The 14255-nt window shown below is 42.8% G+C and overlaps 1 protein-coding gene across 6 annotated transcripts in view; it reads right to left on the bottom strand.

Moving 5' to 3' along the window:
* The window catches only part of LOC117403844 (rhotekin-like), a 108535-nt gene that overhangs the window by 72135 nt on the left and 22145 nt on the right, over positions 1 to 14255 (bottom strand). Inside the window, exon 1 of one of the 6 annotated variants that reach the window (XM_059027384.1) lies at positions 9370 to 11943. The exons of the other annotated variants lie outside the window; for them this stretch is intronic. Within the exon in view, the coding sequence (XP_058883367.1) occupies positions 9370 to 9465 (96 nt within the window). The 5' untranslated portion in view covers positions 9466 to 11943. Of the gene's footprint in view, positions 1 to 9369; positions 11944 to 14255 lie in introns of those variants that run through there. 6 annotated transcript variants of the gene reach the window in all.

Genomic DNA, 14255 nt, shown 5'->3' on the forward strand with positions numbered 1-14255 from the left:
TTATCTTATCGTACAGTCAGAAAGGTGACCTCACTCTCCAGAAGTGATCATTACAATTGATTTCTTAACCACATACAGTATATATTATCGGTTATGCTAAGGGGAAAAATAAAACACACACACAAAAAAACCAGCACACACACACACATTATAATAAACAAACACAACTCTCCAGTGCTACAACAATTACCAGTTAGCCTACAATGATGTGACGTATAAATAATTCAAAACCCAACACAAACACCTGTACTCATCCCTGGAGTTGTACAGTGGCTGGACTCAACATTAGAAGCAATGCTGTGTCTAGCCGCTGCAGACCACACTTCTGTGTAAAGGGAGTGTGGCAGGGCTGAGGCCTGCCCCTGTAAATAGTGTGTATTGGTGGTGGTGGTCTGTGAATAAAACGTCTTTGTGTTTGATTAGACATGGCAAGGCTGGGAGGTTAGACTCCCCTCCCTGTCTAGTTGAAATGTCATGTGCAGCAGGTGGCCAGGTGTCAATTGACTACCGGTAACTGATAAAACGAACCCTGATCACCTGCCTTTAAAAAGGAAGACCACAGAGTGTTTAGGTTAGGGGTTAGTTTAGGGGAATTTTAAATTTATTTAGTTTGTGCAGGGAGAAGGTTCCTGGAGCGGATCCTCCCTTTTAGTGGGAGCAGTGCTCGGCCTGTGCTTGGCCACCTTTTGTTTTCTAGCTGTTTCGGCCACTGTGTTTTATTTTGTTTTTGTAATTATGTACACACGTGTGTATTTCCTTCCACACTAGGGATACCATTACTGGTACCCTAGTGGCGGCCACCAACCACTGCACCTGACTGCCTGTGTTTAATAAAACCTGGACGCCTGAGCGGCGTTTCGATATTCTCTCAGCGGATTCCCACACAGCAACAGAACACCCCTGTTACAGGGAGTTATTCAGCTTTTGGCAATGGCACAATATATATGAATATAAACTGTATTGCTACACAGTACTGCAGCTATGCACAGCAGTGTTTTAGTTAGGGATCAAGATACACACACACACACAGACACACACACACAGACACACACACACACACACACACAGACACACACACACAGACACACACACACACACACACACACACACACAGACACACACACACAGACACACACACACACACTGACACACACACAGACACACACACACACACACACACACACACACACACACACACACACACACAGACACACACACACACACACACACACACACACACACACACGCACACAGACACACACACACACACACACACACACACACACACACACACACAATGACACACACACACACAGACACACACACACACACACAGACACACACACACACACACACACACACACAGACACACACACACACACACACACACACACACACACACACACAATGACACACACACACACTGACACACACACAGACACACACACACACACACACACACACACACACACACAGACACACACACACACACACACAGAGACACACTCACTCACACACACACACACACACACACACACACACACACACACACACACAGAGACACACTCACACACACACACACACACACACACACACACACACACACACACAGAGACACACACACACACACACACACACACACACACACACAGACACACACACACACACACACACACACACACACACACACACACACGCACACAGACACACACACACACACACACACACACACACACACACACACACACACACACACACACACACGCACACAGACACACACACACACACACACACACACACACACTCACACACACACACACACACACACACACACGCACACAGACACACACACACACACACACACACACACACACACACACACACACGCACACAGACACACACACACGCACACAGACACACACACACACACACACACACACACACACACACACACACACACACACACACACACACACACACACACACACACACGCACACAGACACACACACACGCACACAGACACACACACACACACACACACACACACACACACACACACACACACACACACACACACACACAATGACACAATGTGAAAATAATCATTGAATCGTTATACTACAAAAAAAAGTGAGGCTCCTTATGAAAGTTTCCCGTAATAAAAGCATCTGTGTAATAAAGCACAGTGAAAGCATGGAAAAACATAGGTAAGCATTGTGAAGCACAGCAACCTCCAAACAGATCACTTAACTATTCCACAGGCACAGTATTAACGAGGGCACAAACAGGACAAGGGACTTACTGCTCATAAAACATATTCACTGTTCTAACCTCCGACCTCCGACCTCTTCTCTCTCTCTCAACACCCGTGTACTGCCCCTGAGAAACCGGCAGGCAGTGTGACATCATCTTCATTACATCACCACTCTGACCCACGAAACAATGCTCCTTTTCTTACAAACAGCTTCACAAAATGGCAAGGAATTTTTTTTTTTAATTTTGTGCTGAACAGGAAATAAATAACTATAATTTGGTCCCTTGTTTGTTCTTGCTAGGCTATAAACAGGATACAAGAGCATAGCTGTACAGTAACACTCACTCACAAATACATGGTGCATTTAAACCCTTAAGTAATTCAAGTTTTGTGAATGGGGTTCAGTGTATTAAAATTCTATAAAAGGACTAAGGTTCTGAGCATTGCATCAGTTACTTTGCAGGCTATTCATTCTAAAGTGCAAGTCCTTGCTTGTATTTAAGAATAGCATTCCAAGAATACAGATTAACCTGTTTTATATCACATCACTTAATATCACACCCCGTTTATTATCACGATTCTTCAAAAACCACTCGCCATGCACCATAGGTTCTTTGAGAAATTACCTCTCTTAATATCATCTCACAAACCTGCTTATTGTCACGTTTTGTGCAGCCTGTCAAATGCTGCGTGGCCAGGCTTTACTAAGTAACCACAGGATAGAATTAATTTCCAACGCAACGAACAACCAATAATCATCTCGTCTGATAAACTGACATTTTGTGCAGCCTGTCAAATGCTGTGTGGGCGGTCTTAACGGGATACAGTTCAGTTACAAAACACCAACGTCACCAAATTTTTCTTATTCACAAAAAAAAGCACCAAGTGCAACACCTAATTGATATCTCTCATCAGTCAACAATTCATGCCTTTTTTAGATACAAACTGTTTAATTCCAGTCAATGATACATCACGTATTTGTCCTGTAGTACACTATATGCATTTGTTTAAATGTAAAGAATGACTAAATGTACAGATTAAAACACTGCTCTTTAATTCACCATTAGTTTTCTAGTGGAAATATAATGACCCATGACAATTATGATATAAAGTGGGTTAACCTGTAGAATGGGTTCATCTTCTGAGAGGCCAAAACTCGCACACTGCTTCTGAAGAGAACCGAAACAAGAGCAGCAGTGCTGACGCCGGCCCGCCAGAGCTCAAGACGTGACCTCCTCCGCTCCATCTTGATCTCACTTTGTCAGCAGCAACATGGCTAGGCAGCCCATTCCATCCCCTCACCACTCTCTGTGTGAAGTAGGGTCTCCTTCCCTCTGTCGTGAGTCTATCTCCACTTCATTTCCATGTGCTCTGGTCCTGGTTTCTGTACTGTGTTTAAAGTAATGGTTTATTACTTTGAAAAGATTGAAGCACACATATAACTGACCTTACTGTCGTTTCACAGTAGTCGTTCAATAATCTGGAGTAACAGGGCTTCCAGATTGTAAACCAGTATTAATTTTTCTGTTGCAGCAGTCCACGCAGGCACTGCCAAAAGACGAGCTGCGATTTCCAATTACAGGCCGAGATTCCGTCTGCAATGCAGGGTTCCCGGGCACCCGACACAGTCATTATGGTCACTGTGTGTGAATAATTTGTATTTGGAGTGAGAACTGGTCTCACAGCAGCTAAACTGAAATTTACAATGTTGTTTTCTTGAAAACGGCTCTCTGCTCCTCTAGCAAAACAGGGACCCTGTGGGAGTTTGAGCAGAGAAGACAGGCTGGCATCATGGGGGTACAATACATCATGGGTGGTCTTCCTACCTAAATATCCTAAAGTTGGTGGACCTGCTTTTTCTCATGAATCTGAAAAGTTCCCAATCATACATCCTTCTGCACAACCAATCACAAGTAAGACAGTAGTTTGTTTACATTACAAAGTTAGCTTCAGTTGAACATTCCCTTCCCTGTACAGTCAGACCCTTTAAAGCTGTGGTTCCCAACCCTGTCCTGGAGACCCCATGTGTCTTCTGGTTTTCATTCCAGCTGAGCTCTCAATTACTTAACTAGATCCTTAACTGAACTAAAAATTTGCTTAATTAGACCTTTTTAATTGTTCTCAGCTCTGAAAAGGTTGCAGATTTCAAGTTACTTATAAAATGTTATATAACTTGAAATCTGCTACTGTTTAAGAACAAGTAAAAAGGTCTAATTAAGTAAATTATTACACAGGTACCAAGAAGCTGCTGTTTGTCAACGTTACATATCAAATATTTGCATATCCTGACTTAAAGCAACACAAAAGTGAATATCCAAGTTCAGACCAACCTCCCCTCTTAATGAGAGGTAGGAAACTGGGTTTCAAAGCATTACCATTACAAACCCCTCCAAATACACAAATAACCTTTTACAGTAAAGGCCAATAGGAGTGAAAGTCAAATCCATTCCAGCAGAATCTATCCCTATTCGGTCTCTGATGTTTTTCAAAGGAAGCTCAGGCATTTCAAATGGCTGCGGCTCACATTTTCTTGACACAGACGGACCATTCACTCTCTGAGGAGCCCTTGGGTGAGGCAGCGATGGAATCAGAGTCCTTCTCCAGAAGAACAGAAGACTCTTTTGTCTCAACAGTGCGTAGGCATAAGACAAGAGTAGCGGATCAGAATTTCAATACAAATGACAAAGTTGTTCAGTTTTGTTTCAGTGTTGTGTGTTGCTCTGCTGTTACGGATCCCGTCCCGTGGGTGAGATGAGGTTAAAAGCTCTATAACCACGAAGGCAGACGAGCCTGGCTTTTCTGTTGAAACATATCAGGGACTCAGAATCACTGTCAGTGTTTAAATCAAGATTAAAGACCTATTTGTTTGACAGGGCATTTTAGTTTTTCTTTTATTTGTGTCACACAGAAGGCTCTTTGTAAATCCTATTGTATTGTGCAGTGGCACCGGAGAAGCGCAGGAATCACTCCCTAGGCAGGTAACCCAGAGCACAACGGCTCATCTTTATGAAAAACATTTTTTCTACAGTACTGCAGAATGTTGTCAGATGGCAAACAGAAGGGAAAATGGCTGGGGTACCCTAAACTGGAGAATTATTTTGGGAACTGGGAATCTCTATCCTACACCCATTCACAACGTTCCCAGCAAGGTGAGAGGACACTGAAATGGTTTGAGTACTGCAATGTTACTGCCCATCTTCTGATTCGACCTTGTACAGTTTCATCGGCTGAATGTTTTCATTTTGTTTATCTCTACAACAGCAGTTACTTGGCCTAGTGATCCTGTGGTAGTGCAATGCAGTCAAGGCTGGCCAGTGGCAGGAATAGCAAACACAGAGGTGGAAGACAGCAGTTCAGCGTGTCTGCACACTTTTATTAAAAAAAACAAAAAGAAACAAAAGATTTAAACAGACAAACAAATCAAAACCCCACACCCAAGCAGAGCTATCATGGTGTAGAGGCAGGGAGCACAACTTGCTGCTCCCAGTCCTTTCCCGAAACCAGGGAGGTGGCCCTTCCACTCCTGGTCTGTGTTTCTGACTTATTTCTGATGGGCTGGGATTTTAAATTTAAAATATACAAACTTTATTCATAATATAAACACACACACAATCAAACTATTCGCATGCTGGGCCTCAGCCCTGCCACAGACCCTACTGAAAGACTCCCTGTGTGGTCGATTATAAAGCTGGTTTGGCGCGTGCATTATAAACCAATTTGGAAGCTGATTGTTCCCTGGACAGGTGTATGAATAATCCCCTCAGTGACAGCATAATCTCCTGTCAACGGCACGCTCTCAGATCACTCTCTTCCACATGCGCCGATTGCCTTGAACCAGTTTCCACGATCATCAGCATGCAGAACGGTGCCTCGAGATAACAATAACCCTCACTGTGTCAAAACATCTAGCCATGCTTCCCCGAGTTTCTGATGCGCACAGACACCATACCGAGACAGCCCCTTTCTGTCAGGACTCACAGACACCATACCGAGACAGCCCCTTTGTGTCAGGACTCACAGACACCACACCGAGACAGGCCCTTTGTGTCAGGACTCACAGACACCATACCGAGACAGCCCCTTTGTGTCGGGACTCACAGACACCACGCCGAGACAGGCCCTTTGTGTCAGGACTCACAGACACCATACCGAGACAGCCCCTTTGTGTCAGGACTCACTGACCTGCCTGCAGGGCTCCCAACACAAATCAGTTCTGGTTCAACACCAATCTCAGTTCAGCTACATCAGGCTAATTAAGCTTGTAGCAGATTGACGCCAGTCAATGTAATTAGTTGATTATTATTATTATTATTTGTTTATTTAGCAGATGCCTTTATCCAAGGCGACTTACAGAGACTAGGGTGTGTGAACTATGCATCAGCTGCAGAGTCACTTACAATTACGTCACCCGAAAGACGGAGCACAAGGAGATTAAGTGACTTGCTCAGGGTCACACAATGAGTCAGTGGCTGAGGTGGGATTTGAACCTGGGACCTTCTGGTTACAAGCCCTTTTCTTTAACCACTGGACCACACAGCCTCCTGATTAGGTTTAATATGAGCCCTAAATTGCTTCGGCCAATGACACGCTGCATATGTTGCAAAAAAAAGCACCCCAGTCTGTTTCACCAGTTATCCAGGGGTTCAGTATAATACCCAAAGTGTTTTAAATATGGTGACTGGGTTGCTGTGTCATGTGTGTGTTTTAGAAGAATTTATTTATTTATTTACGTTTTTTCTAGTATCTCAAAATGTAGCACGAACGAAGCCCTTCAGGGATGGAAGTATCACCCATTCCAGGTTTTAACACATGCTTGATTAGCCCCAGTGTACAGGTAACAAGCTCAGGTGTGTCTTTATAAAACTCATAGTGAAACCAGGAATGGATCAAACAGCTGTGCTATGGGAGTCTTACTTCCATCCCTGTGTTTAATAGTTATGTATAAAAACAGCTCTTTGAGACATTCAACGTGAGAAACGTATGTCCACATGTTTTTTTTTTTATAGCCTCACCTCATAAAAACACAATGCAAAGTACAACCGTTTAAAAACCCAACTGCACAGTTCTGGAATCCACTTCTACCAGTATGCTCGTCTACGTTAATCAGCCTTAAGAACCATTATTCCAGCAAAGCCCTACACAACATGCCACCCACCCCGACACATTCCCATCTGTGGGCCGGGGATACAAGCTAGGGGTGTGCTGAGACTTGCACTTGTAATTGTCTGTAAGAAGTATTTATCAGCAGGTATTGAATAAATCCATTCATTGATGTGTTGCTATTCAAAACAAGAAAAGCTGTCCTTTCCTCGTGTTTCCAATCAAGTACCAATCAATGGCAATTCATTTCAGCACTGGGTGTTTTAAGAGCCGATTGGAAGATTATTATCCCCTCATCCAGGTTGGTAAATACTTCTTAAAGGCTTTTAGGAGTACCAGTACGTTTCTGCACACACCTAATACAAGCTCAACTACACGGTCTCGACGTGTAAAGCACTGAACACAGCCTTACAGCAGAAACAAGGTTCAAATGAACATTAAAACTACAGTACAGCCTGAATTCACTGCTCACTAATAGAGCCTGGTTAACACAGGAGGCTACGTATGCAAGGTATCACAAAACCACACATTGCTACTCAGATTAACTGGCTGGTGACCACTTAGCTAATTCTAGGAACAGCCCACTGAGATGAAACACGGAAAACAGTGATAAACCAGGATATAAAAGCTACAATAATATGAAACCATGGTCAATATTGTAGCCAGGATTTAAAATTAAAATTTGAATGATGTTATAGAAATGTAGGACTTGATTTGATTAATCTCTGCTTTGCTGGATAACAGATTTGTTTATTACAGCATTTCAGTTCTGGTGAACCTGGCAGGATATACAGTAGGTTGATCAAATCAACCCTTTAGCTCAGTAGACAGTGTGAACCAGCTTGTACAGCCTTTCAGCTCAGGGGTTAAGCTGAAGGGTGAGCCCTGATCACACTGAAAGGGTTTAACATGTTGTAGAACTCGACCGTCTATATATGCATTTCACAGCCTGCACTTAGTGCTGGGTCTAGGAGTGGCTGTTTTATCAATCTAGTCAGACAAGGGATCAGACAAGGAGGAAATTCTACTGAATGAAACCCACATGGTGCAGTGGCAAGCTGAACAGCAGAAATACAAATACAAACTCCAGCTGTATACCTTTTATATGTAGTGGAAACAATCTGGGAAGCTGTCACTATCCTGCCCCTTTTAGCACATGTCCCCCAAAACATACAGTACCTCACCTTCTGCTTTATTAATGCACTGCAATTATCTGAAAACTACATTTCGAGGAAGGCACAATATTTCTGTGTGCTTTGGCTATTATTTTTATTGCAAATTATTATTGCATGAAAAGGCAATGCAAGAATTTGTGTGGGTGTGCCTGTGTGTATATGTGTGTCTGCTTGTCAGTCTATCTGTGTGTATATGTGTGTCTGCTTGTCAGTCTATCTGTGTGTGTGAGTTCTGTGTCTTTCTATCTGTGTGTGTAAGTGCTGTGTCTTTCTATCTGTGTGTGTAAGTGCTGTGTCTTTCTATCTGTGTGTGTGAGTGCTGTGTCTTTCTATCTGTGTGTGTGAGTGCTGTGTCTTTCTATCTGTGTGTGTGAGTGCTGTGTCTTTCTATTTGTGTGTGTGAGTGCTGTGTCTTTCTATCTGTGTGTGTGAGTGCTGTGTCTTTCTATCTGTGTGTGTGAGTGCTGTGTCTTTCTATCTGTGTGTGTGAGTGCTGTGTCTTTCTATCTGTGTGTGTGAGTGCTGTGTCTTTCTATTTGTGTGTGTGAGTGCTGTGTCTTTCTATCTGTGTGTGTGAGTGCTGTGTCTTTCTATCTGTGTGTGTGAGTGCTGTGTCTTTCTATCTGTGTGTGAGTGCTGTGTCTTTCTATCTGTGTGTGTGAGTGCTGTGTCTTTCTATCTGTGTGTGTGAGTGCTGTGTCTTTCTATCTGTGTGTGTAAGTGCTGTGTCTTTCTATTTGTGTGTGTGAGTGCTGTGTCTTTCTATCTGTGTGTGTGAGTGCTGTGTCTTTCTATCTGTGTGTGTGTGTGTGTGTCTGCTTGTCAGGGGGCGGTATTACCTGTAAGCTGAGTGCGATCTGGCGGATGTAGATCATATTTAAATCCTCAAGGATTCGCAGTTTCTCCTCCATGTCAGCGAATTTTTCAATTGGCATTCCACGAAGATAAATCCAAGTAATAAAAGAGAAGGAATCCCGGGTTTGGGTTTATTTCTGACCCACAAATGAGTTTATTCTTCGAGATTCTTAATTAAAAGTGCATAACACATTTGATGGTGGTTTAAGAGTTCAATTTTTTTCTTAAAACTGATCAATCAACCAGATTTATAATTTATTTTATATATAATTCAGTCCACGTACTCACTTCTTTTCAGATGCACAAAAACTCACTGGTCATTCAATTAACTTTAAACAAAACACATAAATTGAAGACAAAAGATGCTTTCTAGGAGTGTCCAGGCAGCAGCAGTGTTTTCCTGTTTCTTGTGCCTTCTGTTCATCGTTCTGTTCGCTTGCAAGCACGCACTGTGGTAACGCACGATGCTCTCTCCAAGAACTTCTTCGACTTTATCAGTGCTCGGCTGGGGGAAACCTCCCCTTCCTGTGCATTACAATATGCTACTTATTTGCTTGCTTGTGATTTCACTCCATATCTCAGAACAATTGTCTACTTGACGCGCCCACACTGTTCCCAGATTCTGAGAAGTACTGGGGTCCTTCATTTACTGTTTGCTTTGTGTCTCTCCGTGCGTCCTAATGTGACTCCGTCTGCCCCTCCACCCATCCCACGACAAAGGGCATCTCCAGCACACAACAGCCCCGCTGTGTTTTACTAAATGACCGTGGGGTTGCTGCCACAGTAGCGCACATACACGTTTTGAGCTGCTAATTAAAAATGTATATAGAGTCCCAAATAAGCAAACGATAACTGCCAAATCAGTACCCGCCTGAATAAAGTTAGTCTGTGGACTCGGCAGCTGAAATGAAAGCACCAAGGTGCCCCACACACACTCGCAGGAAGGGGGGTGTATTGTTAACGCGCTCTGCTAACACAAGGTTTAAAAATAGCAGAGCCCACGATTACCAAATAAACCAGACACCTAATTCTTTAGTGGTTATTATTATTTACTTGCGTGTTAACCGACATCCCCAGGTTAAGAAACGCGTCTGTTTCACTCAGCACAATAATAAATATATCATTGAATTTAATACGTTATAGGTGCATTGACCACCATAATCAATGTTATAGTTTAATTGATAACTATACATTTTCTCATCGTCAAATGAGAAAGAAACACAGTTCTATGAACAATGCCAGTTGTGATCTGTCAGGAGGCGAAGCGGTTTGCGTTTCATTTTACAGTCAGAAAACAAACGTGCTTACATTACCGCGGCCAATTCGGTGAAACAACGAGCCCGTTTATTACAACTGAAACAGGAAAGCCTCATTCAAACTCTGAGAAAATGTATTTGCTCAGTGCTATATAAAATCACCAGGACCAGCTAGATGTAGTTTTAATTCAGACATTTAAAAAAGGCAATTTACAGCTTAGATATATCTTCAGTCCTTCGAAACATTTCTTCCACCCTCTTAGAAATGTCCTTAATGTTTTAAATTAATTATTTACGCAGATAAATCTACTGTGTTGATTAAATATTGAAAGTGAGTTATTATGAGCAGAAGGATTCCAATACTACAATAGATCATGTCTCAATGTCTTAGACTCTGCAACATCGTTATTTCACTACAGTTGAACATTTCTAACCTCTGATTTTGCCTGTATTAGTCAAGTCTCATACACTAACAGTCTTAAACCGTTTCTGCTTATATATCTGTCACGTGATCCTTACACTATTCAAGCACTCATGCAAGCAGCTACATTAAAAACACATTATAAAGCACCAAGTTTATCGGTTAAATAATAATAATAATAATAATAATAATAATAATAATAATAATAATATTAATAATAATATATTCGTCGTCAAACACAAGCAAGATCGTAGCGCTACTGGTGCAGTCTCAGGTTTGTGTTTCTGCCCGTGATCTACTCACATGGCACTCGACTCGGGGCAAATAGGCAACAATAGTCTTCCAACAGTCCCGTTTTAGGGCTGACGGAAACCTGTCTGGAAAGGGAGTTTCACAGCTCCCTGCGTGTAGGTCTCGGAAGGAAAGTGCATTGCCGTGCGCACTGACAGATGTAATGCAAACTGAGGTGGTACGTTACTTGTCATCACCACTTTCCAATCCCTGATTAACAGTTTTCTCAAGATATTATTTCATTGTATTCCAGGTTTCTTTTGTAGCCAGTTTTGACTTTAGTTGAACAACGATTCCTGCCGGTATACTGTCACCACTCCAAGGACAATGAACTGTGCGTTATAACGGTACTCGGTACGTTTGTTTTGTTTTCAGTTCCTCAGTAATCTTTGTCCTGTTCAAATAGAAAACAACAGCTCTCCTCCTTCACACTCTCTCATTTCTCTCTCGTTCGCACTTTGCTGTAGTTTTGCTCGCCTATCTCGGTGTTCCATGCCTCAGTCTCTCTCTCTTGCACAAAGAAGTATAAGTTACAAACTCGACTATGTATCTCCTCTGACAGGAAACGACAGCCCTTCCCTGCTCGCTGGCGCGCACTCCTTCTCCCTCTGCCTCTCAACCAGCACCTCCAAGAAAGGCGATTAAACAGCCTGGCTTCTAAACCCAAATTCCTGAAACACACACACACACCGAAACACACACTAAGACACACACACACACAGAGAACTGTCTTTTACAAGCCACCCTACCAAACTGCCGTTTTTTTGTTGTTTTTTTTAACTCTTTGGACAATTCATGCCAGAAGCAATACCTTAAAACTACTCTGTTGCTAGTTTTTAGAACAATAAATTACCTGCCCCAGCTGTAATTACATTGTTTCTGCTTCTTGCTTTTCCCAAACACAGAGGCCTCCTCCCCAAAACGAGGAAGGCTGAAGCTGTCGCTCTGTGCTTAAAGAGAAACCGATACCGTTACTAGATCAGAAATAAATAAACAACTCGAGATTAGTTTCATTGACATTAAATAAAAAGGTGCAAACTTTGCAGGGGCTGATCTCATCAATTATACCCCACCAGGATAAACCCCCAAACTGGATTGTACAGCACATCGGAACAGCCTGGATTTTATCAACCACTGCAAAGGACAAATTGATGACGCAAATGGGTTGATTCCCCAGTGCTGTGAAATGCTCTAATAGTAGCTTTTGAGTCAGTTCTCTGTGTGTTTAGGCGCTAACCCAGTGTTATTTAACAAGGCTATTTACAATTGCAGGTGGCTGAACAGACCCATGCCTCTTCTCATTGCATCTGTTAGTAACAAACACTCCAGTCCTGTTCATGAAGGTGACAGGGAGCATCTGTTAGGGGAGATTGGCGCAACCACAAAAAGCTAATTTGTGTTTCTCCTTATGTTCTTGTTGTAAATAGAAGCACTTGGAGATCACACAATGAAATTAAAAGCCATGGTAAAACCCGACGTGAGCCACTCTCTCACTGCGGCTTGCGCTGTCCTAGCAGCCTTCAATTGCCTGCTCTCCAGCGAGTCTAAATATCACCCCAGTGCAGAGCCTACACCACGTCCTGCTAGGCAGGGCTGCAATCAGCCTGAGCCACAAGAAACAGGAATGATCCAAGTGGAACGATATCCTGCAAGCACACTGAAGCTTCTCAGAGGGGAAGACTCTCTACAGGTGCTGCTCCTGTCTGAAGTTTGCATCACACTCTGATTGATGCTTTACATTTACCCTTCAGGTTCTTATAGTTTTATTGCCATCAAGAAAGTTCAAGTATTACAAGCCCTGGGTTGGCAATAACTCTCACTGCATAGCAGTTTGATCCATTCCTGGTTTTATTAAGTTTAATAAGACATTCCTGAGCTTGTTACCTACAGACTGTGGCTAATCAAGATCATAATAAAATCTGGAATGGGTGAAACTGTTTTGCAAAAGGAATCTTATCCCTGAAAGTGGAAAAAATGAATTCTCCACCACATCACATACTATCACAAAACAATCAGTCCTCTGGGTAGCTGCTAAGCCTGAGCAGAGAATGTGATGTTGGTGGCAGTGCTCCAATAGATCTTACTCTAGTTTCCACAGTTTTACACATGTTGATTAAAAGCTAAGTTATTCATAAAACAAACCTTTCTGGCAACTGCTGAATCAAATAGTTGACTGTGATTGTAGCTTTTCAAATGGGGGGGGGGGATTGCTGGAAAATGTCCTCTAAAACCAGTTGCCTGAAAGTTATCTTGGGCTTTAAATGTGTTAGACCCAGTCAGAAGCTGAATCTACTGCAGTCCTCTGTGCTTCCAGCAGGTGATGTTGGCAAGCTACAGGATTCTATAAATTTGAATGGGCTATCATAAAGAAAAGAAATCACCAGAGCACAAGGACATCTGGAGAAGAGATCCAGACAAACATCATACACTTCCTCTGCCGCAGCGAGTCCCTGCCAAATCATCCCAATAAACAGTTTCCTGGGGCACTAACCCTGCCCACCTCCGGAACACCTGGACATCTCTGTCTCTTTAAATACTTTTTATTAAATTCAGCACTCCCCGTGCAATGCTGATATGCCTATGTCCTGTCCCTGATGGAGAAAGCAGCAATTTTCTCTGGAATTATGCATGTATATTTCATTATACAGGGATGGATATAAGCACAGGAGTTTCCCCCATTCCAGGTTTTAATACGAGCTAGATTAGCCACAGTGTATAGGTAACAAGCTCAGGTGTGTCTTATTAAACTAGTGAAACCAGGAATGTACCAAATTGCTATGCAATGGGAGTCCAAGCCCTGAGCCCTGATCACTGGGCTACAGTAACCAACTTGAATCCCTGTTGGTAACACAGAGTTTTCACCGCTCCAGCACACAAGCAGGCCCTTTGTCTGAGACGGGCG

The sequence above is a fragment of the Acipenser ruthenus genome, chromosome 1 (assembly GCF_902713425.1).
Source record: "Acipenser ruthenus chromosome 1, fAciRut3.2 maternal haplotype, whole genome shotgun sequence".
Taxonomy (NCBI): Eukaryota; Metazoa; Chordata; class Actinopteri; order Acipenseriformes; family Acipenseridae; genus Acipenser; species Acipenser ruthenus.